Raw genomic sequence first — 16,497 nt, 5'->3', positions numbered from 1 at the left:
TGGCTGCTCGGGGCAGGTTTCCCTTTGCCAGGGAAGTAGAAGGAAACCGGTGGCTTAAATCTGCCCCCCCCCCCAGTTTCTGGGAGGATCTGTGGTTAGAATCTGCATCCCTGGGAACACTGACTCTCCTCCCCCCGACTGCTCACAACCACAAACCGCTCGTCTCGGCCCTCGGTGGCGTGGGGGTCCCCGGGAGGCCCCCAGGGGCCGGGGCCAGGCCCGCTTGTCCATACTCGGCCGGTGGCTCCCAGCCCGGAGGAAAGGCCCGGTGATTTCCGTTCTCTGACTGTGAACCCCGGGACTATGCGGCGTTCTCAGATCCCTCAGAAAACTGACCTCCCGGACAGGAGTCACGGGAGGTTAAAGGCCCTCGGCGGCCTCGGACCCAGGAAGCCCTGGACCAGCCGACCCGGACGAGAGCAACGTGGCCAAGACCTTCCGGTTCTCTGGCTGGAAACGGGAAACCACCATCCGGGCCCCCAGAACTGGGGGGGGGGGCGATTTCGGCCGGCCCCGCCCCTCCCCCTTTCTCCGTCTACACTGGAAGGGGGCCGAAGCTGAGGGGACGACCGCCCCTTCCCCATCCCCCCTTACCCGTGTTGGCCTTGGAGCAAGTCGTTCTCTTCAGAATTTCATAGACCTGAGGGAGACAGAAAGGGGGAGACTCTGCATTTTTAAGAATTCCAAGTCTAAGGGGCAGCTGGGGGGCGCAGGGGGTTCGGAGTCAGGAGGACCTGAGTTCAAATCTGGCCTCAGACACTTATCACTTGGCAAGTCCCTTAATCCCAACGGCCTCAGGAAAATAAAAAAACAATTCCCAGTCCAGGAAGCTCCAGCCAGAGGCTGGATCCAGGCCCCCAATCGGCGGCCCAATCTCCCTAACACCTCCTGGTTCCCACCAACTCCAGGGAGCCGAGCAGACGCGCATCCCGACGCCATGAATGGGCGAAGCCCCTTTCCCGGGAAGCCTCGGGAAGCCACTTGTGGGGGCGCCCCAGGTGCTAGGAGACGTCCTCCCCAGGGACCAGGCCTGACACCCGGGGCCACAGCCAAGCCTCCCTTTATTCCCCGCAGGAGGGGGATCGATGGCGGGACACATGGTTCCCCCCTGGGAGCCGGGAGCAGGTGCTTGGTCTGGGGGCTCCCCGCTCAGGGGCCGGGGGAGGGGCGCCGCTACATCCCTGCGGGATGTCGGACGCCCTACTGTGCTTTTAGAGATGCTGAACTGGGGGCATCGACCTCCACCCCCTTCTTAATCCTTCTAATTAAACACACATTTTCTCCTCAAGGTCTAACCTGGTTCAAGAGGCTCCTTCAAGCTAATCCCCTTCCAACCCACTGAGGAAAGGGAGCCTGAGCACCCACTGCGGGGAGTTTCGAGCCTAATGTTGGGGGCAGAGGAAGCCCAGGCGAGACCAACATTCCCAAACCCTTCCTCTTGTGCGAAACCGAAAAACAAGCTAAGTCTCATCAGCCCCCCAGATTTGGGCAGGGAGGGGCACCGCAGCAGGCTCCATCCCAGGGGGCACCTGGGTCAGCGTTCCGGGCCCCTCCCTGAGAACACCCAGGACGGGCGAAGCCATAAGGCTGGGGGGCCGCTTCCTAGGCCCGTGGGATGGAGACCCCGTGTGGGCCCCCCCCCCCCCGCTGTGCCCCCAACCCAGGAGGAAGCGGGCAGAAAGCAAAGGCCGAGGGGAGACGTCTTCGTTGGTACGAGGGCCTGAAGGGCTCCTCCTGCGAGCTCCGTCTCAACCCGCTCCTCTGGGCAGAGCCCGGTCAGGAAGGGGCGTCCCGGCCTCCCGAGGAGGCAGCGATGGGCGCGGCCTCAGAGCCCCCTCCGAGGGGCCCCCCTTTCCCCGCGCCCCCTGTAAGTGATCGGGACCGCCTCGATCCGGGAACCTGCGCAGCCTGAAAGCCAAGGCCTGGCTCTGTGACTGTTGCCGCGGCCGCTAAGCGTGGGCTCCCCCGGACTTTCTCCCGCGCTCTCTGCGCCCCCTCCCCGTCTCTGTGGGTAATCTCAGCGTCCCCCGTGGATTTGCTGCCCGTCTCCATGCAGCGGGATCGCCCGCTTCCAGCCCTTGTCGCTGCTAAGGCTCAGTTTACCCTCCTAATGGGACTAATTCCAGCCTTCTCCTTCTCCTTCCCCGGCCCCACTGGCCTTTCCCGGCCCCCTCCGGCCTTTCCCGGCCCCACCGGCCTTTCCCCAGATCCCACCGGCCTTTCCCCAGATCCCACCGGCCTTTCCCGGCCCCCTCCGGCCTTTCCCGGCCCCCTCCGGTTTTCCCCGGCCCCACCGGCCTTTCCCTGGCCCCTCCGGCCTTTCCCCGGGCCCCAGGCCCATGACCAGCTGTGGGGAACGGGTTTTTTAATGAATGAAAACAGAAGGAAAGAGCCTGTGTGAACCCCCTGGGGGAAGTGGATGTTTTAGACTCTCTTGGTCGAGGCTGCAAAGGGAAGGATGGAGCCTTTCTGACCAGATCACGGCATCTCCGCTTTGCCTGGGAGTGAGACGGAAACTCCTCGGGGGCCGGCGACTGGGCCGGGGCCGCCCTCGGAAGCGGCAGGATGGGGGCTCCCAACCCTCCAGCCGGGGCCGGGGCTGTTAGACACAGGGCGGGGCCCCAGCGGGGGTGGGAAGGGCCGGGGGCAGAGAACGGACGCTCGTCCCCCTGCTTGGCCATCGGCCCTGCTCGGACACTACGGGGAGGCTCGGGCGCAGTCCTGGAGCTGTTGATGGGCCGGGCAATGAAGGCTTCGAGTCCGAGCCGTTTGGGGCCTGGCAGAAGCTAATCTGGGGAGGACCGAGGCAGAGAGGGCCGCATCTGCCACGTCTGAGGGCCGGGACCAGGGGAGGGGGCGCCTCATGCCCAGGGGGCCGAGAACAGTCGCCGGCAGGACGGACAAACGGCCAGATCCGCCCTTGTCGGCGCCCGGGAAGATGCTCCCCCTGGGACCGCGGGGATTCCCACACTGAGGCCCCCGGCACGGAGAGGCCCTTCCGGGGTGGGCTTTGTCTGTCAACTGAGGCGACAGTCCCCGAGGTCCCTCCATGCTCTGAATCTGCCTTGAATCCAGGCCCTGGGGCTTTGGCACCGTGCCCACCAGCACTTTAAGAAGAGAGACTCTTCTTAACTCCATCCTGATGGGCCCCCTGACCCCCTCCCAGCTCCAGCCCCCTGACCCCCCCCCCCCGGCTCCGGCCCCCTGACCCCCCCTCTGCCCTGGCTCTGGCCCCCTGACCCCCCCCCCCCCAGCTCCAGCCCCCTGACCCCCCCCCCCCCGGCTCCGGCCCCCTGACCCCCCCCGGCTCCGGCCCCCTGACCCCCCCTCTGCCCTGGCTCTGGCCCCCTGACCCCCCCCCCAGCTCCGGCCCCCTGACCCCCCTCCCCCCGGCTCCGGCCCCCTGACCCCCCCCGGCTCCAGCCCCCTGACCCCCCCCGGCTCCGGCCCCCTGACCCCCCCCGGCTCCGGCCCCCTGACCCCCCCTCTGCCCTGGCTCTGGCCCCCTGACCCCCCTCCCCCCGGCTCTGGCCCCCTGATCCCCCTCCCCCGCTCGCTGAGGCCCCAGACCTGTTTACTGGCCGGGCAGAGAAGGCCCGAGAACAACAACTTGGCCGCAGCATTAATTTCTTGTTTAGATAAAGAGCTCGCCCAGGCCGAGGCACGGACAGCGTGAGCGCTGGCCGCCGTCCCAGCTGGCAGCCGACAGATAAACACAGCGGCGGCCCCCGCGGCCGGGCAGGCCGGGCGCCCAGATGGCAGGAGCCGCGGGCACAACTTACTGACCACCCCGGCCCCGACTCCTCTGGAGGCCCTGCGAGGGGCAGGGCCGGGGGCTGCGGGGCATCGGGGGGCAGGAGCACCCGCCACAGTCTGGGGGCTCCGGGAAGGGGCCCCTTCTCTCTGCTCTGTGATGCTTCATTCCCACCACGTGCGGGAAGCCTCCTCCCAGCTCTCGGCTGGAGCTGTTGATGGGCCGGGCAACGAAGGCTGCGAGTCCGGGCCGTTTGGGGCCTGGCAGAAGCTAATCTGGGGAGGACCGAGGCAGAGAGGGCCGCATCTGCCACGTCTGAGGGCCGGGACCAGGGGAGGGGGCGCCTCATGCCCAGGGGGCCGAGAACAGTCGCCGGCAGGACGGACAAACGGCCAGATCTGCCCTTGTCGGCGCCCGGGAAGATGCTCCCCCTGGGACCGCGGGGATTCCCACACTGAGGCCCCCGGCACGGAGAGGCCCTTCCGGGGTGGGCTTTGTCTGTCAACTGAGGCGACGGTCCCCGAGGTCCCTCCATGCTCTGAATCTGCCTTGAATCCAGGCCCTGGGGCTTTGGCACCGTGCCCACCAGCACTTTAAGAAGAGAGACTCTTCTTAACTCCATCCTGATGGGCCCCCTGACCCCTCCCCCCCCCCCCCCAGCTCCGGCCCCCTGACCCCCCCCCCCCCCCCCCCCCCCCCCCCCCCCCCGGCTCCGGCCCCCTGACCCCCCCTCTGCCCTGGCTCTGGCCCCCTGACCCCCCCCCCCAGCTCCAGCCCCCTGACCCCCCTCCCCCCGGCTCCGGCCCCCTGACCCCCCCCGGCTCCGGCCCCCTGACCCCCCCTCTGCCCTGGCTCTGGCCCCCTGACCCCCCCCCCAGCTCCGGCCCCCTGACCCCTCCCCCCGGCTCCGGCCCCCTGACCCCCCCCGGCTCCAGCCCCCTGACCCCCCCCGGCTCCAGCCCCCTGACCCCCCCCGGCTCCGGCCCCCTGACCCCCCCTCTGCCCTGGCTCTGGCCCCCTGACCCCCCTCCCCCCGGCTCTGGCCCCCTGACCCCCCTCCCCCGCTCGCTGAGGCCCCAGACCTGTTTACTGGCCGGGCAGAGAAGGCCCGAGAACAACAACTTGGCCGCAGCATTAATTTCTTGTTTAGATAAAGAGCTCGCCCGGGCCGAGGCACGGACAGCGTGAGCGCTGGCCGCCGTCCCAGCTGGCAGCCGACAGATAAACACAGCGGCGGCCCCCGCGGCCGGGCAGGCCGGGCGCCCAGATGGCAGGAGCCGCGGGCACAACTTACTGACCACCCCGGCCCCGGCTCCTCTGGAGGCCCTGCGAGGGGCAGGGCCGGGGGCTGTGAGGCATCAGGGGGCAGGAGCTCCCGCCACAGTCTGGGGGCTCCGGGAAGGGGCCCCTTCTCTCTGCTCTGTGATGCTTCATTCCCACCACGTGCGGGAAGCCTCCTCCCAGCTCTCGGCTGGAGCTGCTAAGCTCCCAGCCTGTCACAGTGGCTACGGCACCGCCCCCGCCCCCCCCCCCCCCGAAGGCCCCGGTCGGCCGCAGGCCCCCCCCCCCCGAAGGCCCCGGTCGGCCACAGGCCCCCCCCCCGAAGGCCCCGGTCGGCCGCAGGCCCCCCCCCGAAGGCCCCGGTCGGCCACAGCCCCCCCCCCCGAAGGCCCCGGTCGGCCGCAGGCCCCCCCCCCGAAGGCCCCGGTCGGCCACAGGCCCCCCCCCGAAGGCCCCGGTCGGCCGCAGGCCCCCCCCCGAAGGCCCCGGTCGGCCACAGCCCCCCCCCCCGAAGGCCCCGGTCGGCCGCAGCCCCCCCCCCCGAAGGCCCCGGTCGGCCGCAGCCCCCCCCCCCCGAAGGCCCCGGTCGGCCGCAGCCCCCCCCCCCGAAGGCCCCGGTCGGCCACAGCCCCCCCCCCCGAAGGCCCCGGTCGGCCGCAGGCCCCCCCCCCCCTGAAGGCCCCGGTCGGCCGCAGGGCCCCCGTACTCACTATGATGCTCCGGGTCTTGCTGTCGAAAAAGGAGTCCTTGTCCGTCAGGTCAAACCTGCCAAGAGAGCGGGGCATCGGTCACCGGACAGAGCCTCCTCCGGGGTCTGGGACCGGGGCCCGCGGAGCGAGGACACGGGGCGTTGCTGGCGACCAGGAGGAAGAGCGCGAGCACTTGGGGCGGATCCACTTTGGGGGGGCAGCCCGAGGCCCCCCCCCCCAGCACCCGCTTCGTGCTTCCGAGGCCGGGCGAGGGCTGAGGGCCAGGAGGGACGCGGCTCACGGCCCGGGGTCTGCTCCCCCCTGCTGCGAATCTTATGGATGGAGAGACAATATAAAGGAGGGAGGGGTCCAGGGAGGCGGGATGGTGCAGTGGGTAGCACACTGAGGCATGAGTTCAAATCCAGCCCCAGACACTTCCTAGCTCGGCAAATCACTTCACCTGTTTTCCTCAGTTTCCTCATTTGGAAAATGGAGGAGGAAATGGCCAAACCCTTCAGAGGCTCTGCCCAGAAAGCCCAGCTGGGGCCACAGGCAGGACCGAGCCCAAGTCACCTGGAGCTCCGGCTCCCGTGATTCCAAGCGCCCGTGGGCCCCTTTGGCTGCCTGGCCTTCAGAGAAGGGACTGAGTGGCTGGTGAGTGAGGGGCCTTTTTAATGCTCCCCCACCTCCGCGTGGCCCTGGGGGGGGGGGCCAGGGGGCCGTGGCTGCGAGGGGGCCTAACGGAGAGTGGCCGACCTCTCGGGGCCCTGCGCCAGCTGCCGAGGCTCCGAGGCCCTGAGCTCAGACCGTACACTTGGGGGACCTCGGCTAAGTAGTGTGGCAGGCCCAAAGCCTCCCGCTCCCGCTTCAGACTCTGCCTGGCGTGTGGGCCCCGAATAAAGCGAGCCGCCTAACTGCCGCCTGCCTCAGTTTCCTCGCATGTAAAATGGGGATAACAGCATTTATTATTATGGCATATATATCATATTATGTTACAAATAATTCTTATAGATTATATTTCTATTATTACCTATGCAATTATATGATAATATATTATAACATATATAATAATATCATTTATTATTGTAGCACACGTATAATATAATATATGTTATATCACATATAATTATTATATATTATTTATTAATTTATTATATATAATTATATAATAATATAACATATATAATAGCATTTATTATAGCATATGAATAATATATTATATATCATATTGGACATAACTATTATGTACTATATGATATATTAATCATTATATATGCAATTACATGATGATATATTGTAACATATATATGATAGCATTTATTATTATAGCATATATAGTATAATATTACATATTATATCACACATAATTATTATATATTATATTATGTATCAGTTATTATATATGCAATTATGTAATGATATATTAGAGCATATATAACAATAGCATTTATTATTATAGCACATATAATATAATGTGTTATATTACGCATAATTATTATATATGCAATTATATAATGACATATTAGAGCATATATAACAATAGCATTTATTATTATAGCACATATAATATAATGTGTTATATTACGCATAATTATTATATATGCAATTGTATAATGACATATTAGAGCATATAGAACAATAGCATTGATTATCAGCTGCCTCCCTGAGGTGTTGTGAGAACTAATGGGACGACCACGTGCAGTTGACAAGCCCCGGGGCCTACACCAGCTGCTGTTATTACCGTAATTATCTGGCTGGAGGAATCGCCTCAGGGCTCTGCCCGCTGATGGGTCCCCCACACCCCTCCCTCAGGGCGCTCCTGGTCCCCACAGGCCCCTCCGTGAGGGCATCCCGGCCTTGCCCAGGAGGGCGGAGGTCGGGGGTCGTTACTACCCGGAGCCAGCAGGGACCAGGGGAAGCCGGAGCGCCCGTGGGACGAGCCGCGCCGGGCCCTGTCCCTCAGCCTGGGACGCCCCCCCAGAGCCGGCTGCAGCGGGGGCCCGGGAGGGGGTTTCCCAGCATGCTCCGGGCTGCGGGACCTCGGACCTCCGTGCTCTGCTGGACCCCCCGTGGCGGGTGGGCCGGGATCTGCCCCTCTGGGCCCCCGAGGGAGAGCGCGGAGTGTGGCCGCGACCGCAGAGGGACCTGCTCCGGGTCTCACTCGCATGCTCCCTATCGCCCAGCGAGGAACCGGGCCGGGGCAGAGCGGGATGGGCGCACTTATCATTCAGGGGCCTCTGGTCCCAGACCGAAGAAAACAGTGCTCCCTCCTCGGGGGCTGGGCGAAGGCCCCCCCAGCAGCCCCCTCCCGCCTTCTCCCATGGGCCCCGAGGCTCCGCCTTTCTGCTCGCCGGCCTCCCAGGGCCTCATTCTCCCTCGCTGGAGGAGCCCTCCCTTCTCAGCTCTCGCCCAGGGACCAGCTGGTTCCCCACTATGCGCCAGACCTACTCTGCGCTGGGGGGTGAGAACAGCCCCTCCAGGAGCCTCTATTCCAGCAGTGGGGGGGAGGCAGAGGACAGGTGCACACGCACACACAAACACACGCACACACATGCATACAATTACACACATGCACACACAACCAATGTGCAGACATACACACACACGTGTGCACACATGTACCTACACACATGCACGCACATGCACACAATCATACACACGCGCACACGCACACGCATACGTGTCTGTGCAGAAAAGGGAATAGACAAGTTTTGCAAATGGACTAGCAAGTGATATATCTGGGGAAGGGGGTGGGCCAAGGGGTAGGGGCGGGAGGAAGCCTTCTGAGTCGGGTCCCACTTTAGAAAACCACTGCTTTCCAAGAGGCCCATGAGGCGTGTGAGGGACAAAAGCCTGGAGGGAGGAGATGAGTCTGGGGACCCTGATAGCAGGGGCGGGGCCTGGCCCCGGTGCCCCATCCACCTCTCTGGAATTACAGGGACGGGAATTCTGACCCATCGACAGTCCCTTCCCCGGGAGGGGGACGGGGGGGAAGCGACTGAGCAGCCGCCCGGGGCCCGGGCACACGGTGCCAGGGAGAAGCGGCCGCCCGGGGCCCGGGCACACGGTGCCAGGGAGAAGCGGCCGCCCGGGGCCCGGGCACACGGTGCCAGGGAGAAGCGGCCGCCCGGGGCCCGGGCACACGGTGCCAGGGAGAAGCGGCCGCCCGGGGCCCGGGCACACGGTGCCAGGGAGAAGTGGCCGCCCGGGGCCCGGGCACACGGTGCCAGGGAGAAGCAGGGGCCCGGCCCGGCCCGTACTCACAGGTGCTTCTTTTCCCGGGAGAAGCCGAAAGAGAGCCTCTTCACATTCTGGGTCCTGTAGTTGGCCACCCGAGGCTGGATGGGCTCCGTTATCTTCTGGACCACGGAGTTCAGCTTGGTGAGCAGGCCCCGGCTCTGGTAGATCTGATACACCTGAAGGTTGGGGAGAAAGGAAGCCCCCGTCACTGGGCGGCAGCGGGACGGGCGCTCTCCGGGCTGGGCCGGCCCAGGCCGCACCTGCTGCTCGGACGGACGGAAGTCCGGGCCCCTAGAGACCTTTCCGGGGAGCCTGCAGGGAGGTGGAGGGGAGCGGCCCCCGCACCAGATCCAGCAGGGGCCTGTTCTACGGGGCTGCCGGATGGTGCAGGAAGGTCCGGCCGCTCGGCGGGCCCGCGGAAACGGCCCCAAACACCCCTGGTCCTTGTCTCCAGAAAGGAATAAACGGAGCTAAACAAACCCCAGGGAACGGCCTGTGAGAGCTCTCGGAACTGGCCTTTGTCAGGGCTGCAGCAGGCAGGGAATGGGAGGAAGAGGAGACGGATAACTTGGCTTAAAACACCACAAGGGAGGGGAGTCTAGTGTTTCATTTTCAGTAGCCATTGATTTGGGGGCTTTAAAGCCCTCTCTCCTAGCATCGGAGCCTTCCCCGCCCCACTTTGGGCTGGTCTTTCATCAGTCACAGCCTGAGATCTGAGCTTCTTTTCTGCCAAACGAACAGAGGCGCAAGGAGGAATTAAATCTCCGCGATAGCTCCCTGCAAGAGTAGCCGTGGTGGGAGCCCAGACGCCTTCTCGTTGTCCCCGAGAACACTCAGAAGCGCAGGAAACTTCGGGGATGTGGAGGCTCCTTCAAGGCCCCAGGGAACCATGGCCCCAGGCAGCCCCAGTCAGTCCCCTCTGCACCTGTGTACCCGCTCCCCGCGGCCACGGCGAGACTTGGTGAGAGCCACTCACCTTCTTGGTGGGCATTTTGAGTTTCAAAAATTCAGCCTCTCGACACAGAACGTTCCAGGGTGCGTGGATTTTCACAAACCCGATTCCGTGCAGTTTAGTCTGGAAGGAGAAAAAGGAGTTTCAAAAAGGGACAGCCAGGGACCTCCTTGGGACCGGGTCCCCCTGCCTAATTTGGAGCAATAAAAAAGCATCTGAGTAAACTCTGGCTTTTCAAGGGGCATCCCATGGCGCTGGAAGGCGCGTAACCACCTAACGAGTGCTCCTGAACCCTCGCCTCCTAGTCAGCTGTTGCTGCCCTAGCAGGGGCATGGAGGCCCAAAAGGTGGGGTACGTGTTTGAAAGAGCCCTAGACTTAGGATGGGGAGAGCCATCTGCACCCAGAGAGAGGACTCTGGGAACTGAGTGGGGACCACAACAAGGCATTTTCATTACTGTTTGTTGCTTTTTGTTTTCTTTCTCATTTTTCCTGACTTTTTTGTGCAGCCTGATAATTCTGGAATTACACATAGAAGAATGGCACATGTTTAACATGTATTGGAATACTTGCTAAGAGAAGGGGGGAAAAATTGGAACACAAGGTTTTGCAAGAGTGAACGTTGAAAATGATCTTTGTGTATGTTTTGAAGATAAAAAGTTTGGGGGAAAAAAACAAAATAAGGTATTTTGCTGAAACATATTTAGGAACAAGTGGTAAAAACCAAAGTAGCACAAAATTTATTATCAGCTGCCTCCCTGAGGTGTTGTGAGAACTAATGGGACGACCACGTGCAGTTGACAAGCCCCGGGGCCTACACAAGCTGCTGTTATTACCGTAATTATCTGGCTGGAGGAATCGCCTCAGGGCTCTGCCCGCTGACGGGTCCCCCACACCCCTCCCTCAGGGCGCTCCTGGTCCCCACAGGCCTCTCCGTGAGGGCGTCCCCGGCCTTGCCCAGGAGGGCAGAGGCTGGGGGTCGTTACTACCCGGAGCCAGCAGGGACCAGAGGAAGCCGGAGCGCCCGTGGGACGAGCCGCGCCGGGCCCTGTCCCTCAGCCTGGGACGCCCCCCCAGAGCCGGCTGCAGCGGGGGCCCGGGAGGGGGTTTCCCAGCATGCTCCGGGCTGCGGGACCTCGGACCTCCGTGCTCTGCTGGACCCCCCGTGGCGGGTGGGCCGGGATCTGCCCCTCTGGGCCCCCGAGGGAGAGCGCGGAGTGTGGCCGCGACCGCAGAGGGACCTGCTTCGGGTCTCACTCACATGCTCCCTATCGCCCAGCGAGGAACCGGGCCGGGGCAGAGCGGGACGGGCGCACTTATCATTCAGGGGCCTCTGGTCCCAGACCGAAGAAAACAGTGCTCCCTCCTCGGGGGCTGGGCCAAGGCCCCCCCAGCAGCCCCCTCCCGCCTTCTCCCATGGGCCCCGAGCTCCCCCTTTCTGCTCGCCGGCCTCCCAGGGCCTCATTCTCCCTCGCTGGAGGAGCCCTCCCTTCTCAGCTCTCGCCCAGGGACCAGCTGGTTCCCCACTATGCGCCAGACCTACTCTGCGCTGGGGGGTGAGAACAGCCCCTCCAGGAGCCTCTATTCCAGCAGTGGGGGGGAGGCAGAGGACAGGTGCACACGCACACACAAACACACGCACACACATGCATACAATTACACACATGCACACACAAACAATGTGCACACATACGCACACACGTGTGCACACATGTACCTACACAATGCACGCACATGCACACAATCATACACACGCGCACACGCACACACATACGTGTCTGTGCAGAAAAGGGAATAGAAAAGTTTTACAAATGGACTAGCAAGTGATATATCTGGGGAAGGGGGTGGGCCAAGGGGTAGGGGCGGGAGGAAGCCTTCTGAGTCGGGTCCCACTTTAGAAAACCACGGCTTTCCAAGAGGTCCATGAGGCGCGTGAGGGACAAAAGCCTGGAGGGAGGAGATGAGTCTGGGGACCCTGCTGGCAGGGGCGGGGCCTGGCCCCGGTGCCCCATCCACCTCTCTGGAATTACAGGGACGGGAATTCTGACCCATCGACAGTCCCTTCCCCGGGAGGGGGATGGGGGGAAGCGGCAGAGCAGCCGCCCGGGGCCCGGGCACACGGTGCCAGGGAGAAGCGGCCGCCCGGGGCCCGGGCACACGGTGCCAGGGAGAAGCAGGGGCCCGGCCCGGCCCGGCCCGTACTCACAGGTGCTTCTTTTCCCGGGAGAAGCCGAAAGAAAGCCTCTTCACGTTCTGGGTCCTGTAGTTGGCCACCCGAGGCTGGATGGGCTCCGTTATCTTCTGGACCACGGAGTTCAGCTTGGTGAGCAGGCCCCGGCTCTGGTAGATCTGATACACCTGAAGGTTGGGGAGAAAGGAAGCCCCCGTCACTGGGCGGCAGCGGAACGGGCGCTCTCCGGGCTGGGCCGGCCCAGGCCGCACCTGCTGCTCGGACGGACGGAAGTCCGGGCCCCTAGAGACCTTTCCGGGGAGCCTGCAGGGAAGAGGAGGGGAGCGGCCCCCGCACCAGATCCAGCAGGGGCCTGTTCTCCGGGGCTGCCGGATGGTGCAGGAAGGTCCGGCCGCTCGGCGGGCCTGCGGAAACGGCCCCAAACACCCCTGGTCCTTGTCTCCAGAAAGGAATAAACGGAGCTAAACAAACCCCAGGGAACGGCCTGTGAGAGCTCTCGGAACTGGCCTTCGTCAGGGCTGCAGCAGGCAGGGAATGGGAGGAAGAGGAGACGGATAACTTGGCTTAAAACACCACAAGGGAGGGGAGTCTAGTGTTTCATTTTCAGTAGCCATTGATTTGGGGGCTTTAAAGCCCTCTCTCCTAGCATCTGAGCCTTCCCCCGCCCCACTTTGGGCTGGTCTTTCATCAGTCACAGCCTGAGATCTGAGCTTCTTTTCTGCCAAACGAACAGAGGCGCAAGGAGGAATTAAATCTCCGCGCTAGCTCCCTGCAGGAGTAGCCGTGGTGGGAGCCCAGACGCCTTCTCGTTGTCCCCGAGAACACTCAGAAGCGCAGGAAACTTCGGGGATGTGGAGGCTCCTTCAAGGCCCCAGGGAACCATGGCCCCAGGCAGCCCCAGTCAGTCCCCTCTGCACCTGTGTACCCGCTCCCCGCGGCCACGGCGAGACTTGGTGAGAGCCACTCACCTTCTTGGTGGGCATTTTGAGTTTCAAAAATTCAGCCTCTCGACACAGAACGTTCCAGGGTGCGTGGATTTTCACAAACCCGATTCCGTGCAGTTTAGTCTGGAAGGAGAAAAAGGAGTTTCAAAAAGGGACAGCCAGGGACCTCCTTGGGACCGGGTCCCCCTGCCTAATTTGGAGCAATAAAAAAGCATCTGAGTAAACTCTGGCTTTTCAAGGGGCATCCCATGGCGCTGGAAGGCGCGTAACCACCTAACGAGTGCTCCTGAACCCTCGCCTCCTAGTCAGCTGTTGCTGCCCTAGCAGGGGCATGGAGGCCCAAAAGGTGGGGTACGTGTTTGAAAGAGCCCTAGACTTAGGATGGGGAGAGCCATCTGCACCCAGAGAGAGGACTCTGGGAACTGAGTGGGGACCGCAACAAGGCATTTTCATTACTGTTTGTTGCTTTTTGTTTTCTTTCTCATTTTTCCTGATTTTTTTGTGCAGCCTGATAATTATGGAATTACACATAGAAGAATGGCACATGTTTAACATGTATTGGATTACTTGCTAAGAGAAGGGGGGAAAAATTGGAACACAAGGTTTTGCAAGAGTGAACGTTGAAAATGATCTTTGTGTATGTTTTGAAGATAAAAAGTTTGGGGGAAAAAAACAAAATAAGGTATTTTGCTGAAACATATTTAGGAACAAGTGGTAAAAACCAAAGTAGCACAAAATTGATGGATCAAGGGCCCCAAGGTAGGGACACTAAATTTTCTGTGAAAAGTTTTATCTGTATCAAGGAAGGGGGAAAGGACAACCAAATTAAAGTTAATATTTAAATATATTCACTATTTCATTAATATTTGTTATGTAAGTCAAGTCACTAATGACTTCTTAATAAAATTGTAAGTAGATTATCACAGATGATCACATCTAACATTGGAAGTGTCAGGAGTATCAGTTGTTACCTAAAAACTTGAATACTTTTTCCTGCTACTCTATTTTTTTCTTCTTTTTGGATTAAAAATGTGATGTAACATTAAAAAAAAAAGAAAAGAAAATCAAGAAAAGAATTAAAAAATGAAAAGAAAAAAAAATAAAAGTAAAACAAAAGGGGTAGCTAGGTGGTGCGGTGGATACAACACCAGCCCTGAAGTCAGGAGGACCCTGGTTCTGACACTTAACACTTTCTAACTGTGTGACCTTGGGCAAGTCACTTAACCCAAAATGCATCAGCAAAAATAACAAACAAAAAAACAAACAAACAAGTGAAAAAGTAAAACAAAAAAAGAGAGAGACACAGAATGTCACGGGGGAGGAGGATGGGAGAGTAATGTGAGGTGAGGAAGAAGGAAGGACATAAAAGGTAAGATTAAGATGTCCCAGGGATGAGCTGGAATCCTGGGAGCAAAGGAAGTTTATCCTTAGGCACAGACCCAGAGGGAGTAGCTGCTGAGCCAAGGAAAAAGGAAGATTGTGGAGAGTGAGCAATGTGCTACAGGACTAGAAAAAGTCGGGTTTCTTACTCTGCGAAGAAAGGAACGTGATTTCAGCCCGGGCACTTATTATTAAAGGGATGGCTAGTGAACCTCTAGAAAAGGAACCGGCGATCTTCCAGGTTCGTCCAGGCCAGCTCAAGTCTATCAGCTAAGCCCATTTTCTATCTGTCCCGTGATTGTTAGTCTGGTAGATCAGGAGAAAAAAGACTAGAGGTCGTCGAGTTTAATTTGGGAAAAGCATCGGACAAAATCTACGTGAGGAGCGTGACGTGGGCCTAATGGGACATTCGGGGGACTGAGCAATGGCCGGCCGGCAAAATGGTGAAGAGGAAATAGTTACTGACACGTCCGGCTCATCCTAGAGGAGGCTTGAGGGGAGACATACGGTGCTTTATCAAAAGTCCCCCAGAGTAAAACTCTCCCCAGCTCTCTTCCGCAAAAGCGCTTCCTTTTCCCGCCACGGTCAGGGGCCGTGTGACAGAATCCGAAAGACCTTTAGGGACCAGGCTTTGCCCCTGGGCAAGCCGGTCTCCTGGATAAAGCTTCAGCTGGGAAGACAGGGAGACCTCCGAGGTCATGAGCCGCTGGCAGGCAGGCGATGCAGCAGAGAGAATGAGACCCGGGGCCTCCAGCCGTCAGTCGCCTCTTTTGCCCTCAGTTTCCCCATCTGTAAAATGGTGATCCTTCACCCCACAGAGGACACGAGGACCAAAGTTCTCCTCTGTAGAGGGTGTCAGCCAGGGCTGGCTGTAGGCAGTAGAGCTTCGCTCCGGAGCTCCAGATCCGCCATCAGACTTTCTTTCCCGACAGAATGTGAGCTCACGGAAGGCAGAGACTATTTCCTTCACTCGAAGCGATCCAAAGCCCAGCTGGGGGAGCAGCCTCAAAGGGGGGTCTGTGGGCCCGGCGAGGTCCCACGAGGGCTTAGGAAGGGGCAGCGCCAGGAGGGGCTTCCGGGACAGGGGGCGCCCCCTGGACTGTGTGGCAATCTGGTTGGCAAAGGCGGAGGGAATCTCAGGCTGATGTTCCAGACACCCGGGAAACCCGGGATCCCGGAGCTGAGCCGGGAGGAGCCCCTCATTTAACAAGCGAGGATACAGAGACCCACTGAGTCCAGATGACGTAGGCAGGGCCGGATTTGCACCCAGGGCACCTGTCTTTCTAGGAAGGCACACAAGATGCCCGGGGCGCTCCCTCAGCATGGGGCACGGTGGGGGAAGGAGGAGGCTGTGGGGGCCGCCCTTGGGGGAGCCGGCGTCTGTCTCCCTCACGCTCAGTAAACGACTTCTGAGTTGTTCCAAGCCTCTTGGGGGCGGGGATGGGAGAGGGAAGGACTCATCCTCCTCCCCCCCCCCCCCCCCCACAGCTCACGGCCACACGAGACACTCCAATTACGTGCCTCGGGATCCATGGAGACCGCTCCTGCCATGGCCCGGCCTGCCGTCCGCTTCTGGCTGATGTGAACAACGTGGCCCGTCCCTGGAAACATCTGGCCAGAGCAGCGCCGGGTCGTGGGACCCAGGGGGCCCGCGGCTCACGTGGGGGATCAGCCCGTGCCCAGCTTATTGGCCAAGAGGAGCCAGGGAACCGGGCCTTCGGGTTTTCCCAAGCCAAGTGCCAAAGCCAAGGTGGGGCCCGGCGGGTTTCCGGCCTCCGGCCTCCAGGGGCTCCCTGACACAAGAGCCAGCTGGCGGCTGCTCGGCCCAAGAACCAGGAGAAAATGCAAGGGAGCCCACGGCAGAGGGGGCTGCTCAAAGCCGGCCCGGGACCCCCACGTGCTGGCTGCCCCCTCCCCCAGCCAAGCACGGACCCATGCCGGCTCGTTCAGATTCCACGATGGTCACGGGACCAACGTAAAGGAGCTCGACCCTGGGCTTCGGGGAGCACGGGCAGGGAGCTGGGGCAAATCCTGCCTCGTTGCTGCACGTGGCACAGGGCTTGGCACA

The 16,497-nt window shown here is 61.0% G+C and overlaps 1 protein-coding gene across 1 annotated transcript in view; it reads right to left on the bottom strand.

The window, feature by feature from the left end:
- The window catches only part of ANO1 (anoctamin 1), a 148,040-nt gene that overhangs the window by 44,411 nt on the left and 87,132 nt on the right, over positions 1 to 16,497 (bottom strand). Inside the window, exons 4-7 of the mRNA XM_051967318.1 lie at positions 13,074 to 13,172; positions 12,121 to 12,272; positions 5,746 to 5,800; positions 595 to 640 (exon numbers count right to left, since the gene is read on the bottom strand). Coding sequence (XP_051823278.1) covers positions 595 to 640; positions 5,746 to 5,800; positions 12,121 to 12,272; positions 13,074 to 13,172 — 352 coding nt within the window. The remainder of the gene's footprint in view (positions 1 to 594; positions 641 to 5,745; positions 5,801 to 12,120; positions 12,273 to 13,073; positions 13,173 to 16,497) is intronic.

The sequence above is a fragment of the Antechinus flavipes genome, chromosome 6 (genome assembly GCF_016432865.1).
Source record: "Antechinus flavipes isolate AdamAnt ecotype Samford, QLD, Australia chromosome 6, AdamAnt_v2, whole genome shotgun sequence".
NCBI classification, from domain to species: Eukaryota; Metazoa; Chordata; class Mammalia; order Dasyuromorphia; family Dasyuridae; genus Antechinus; species Antechinus flavipes.
Note: the sequence above shows the minus strand (reverse complement) of the source record. Positions and strands in the feature narration are given on the sequence as shown.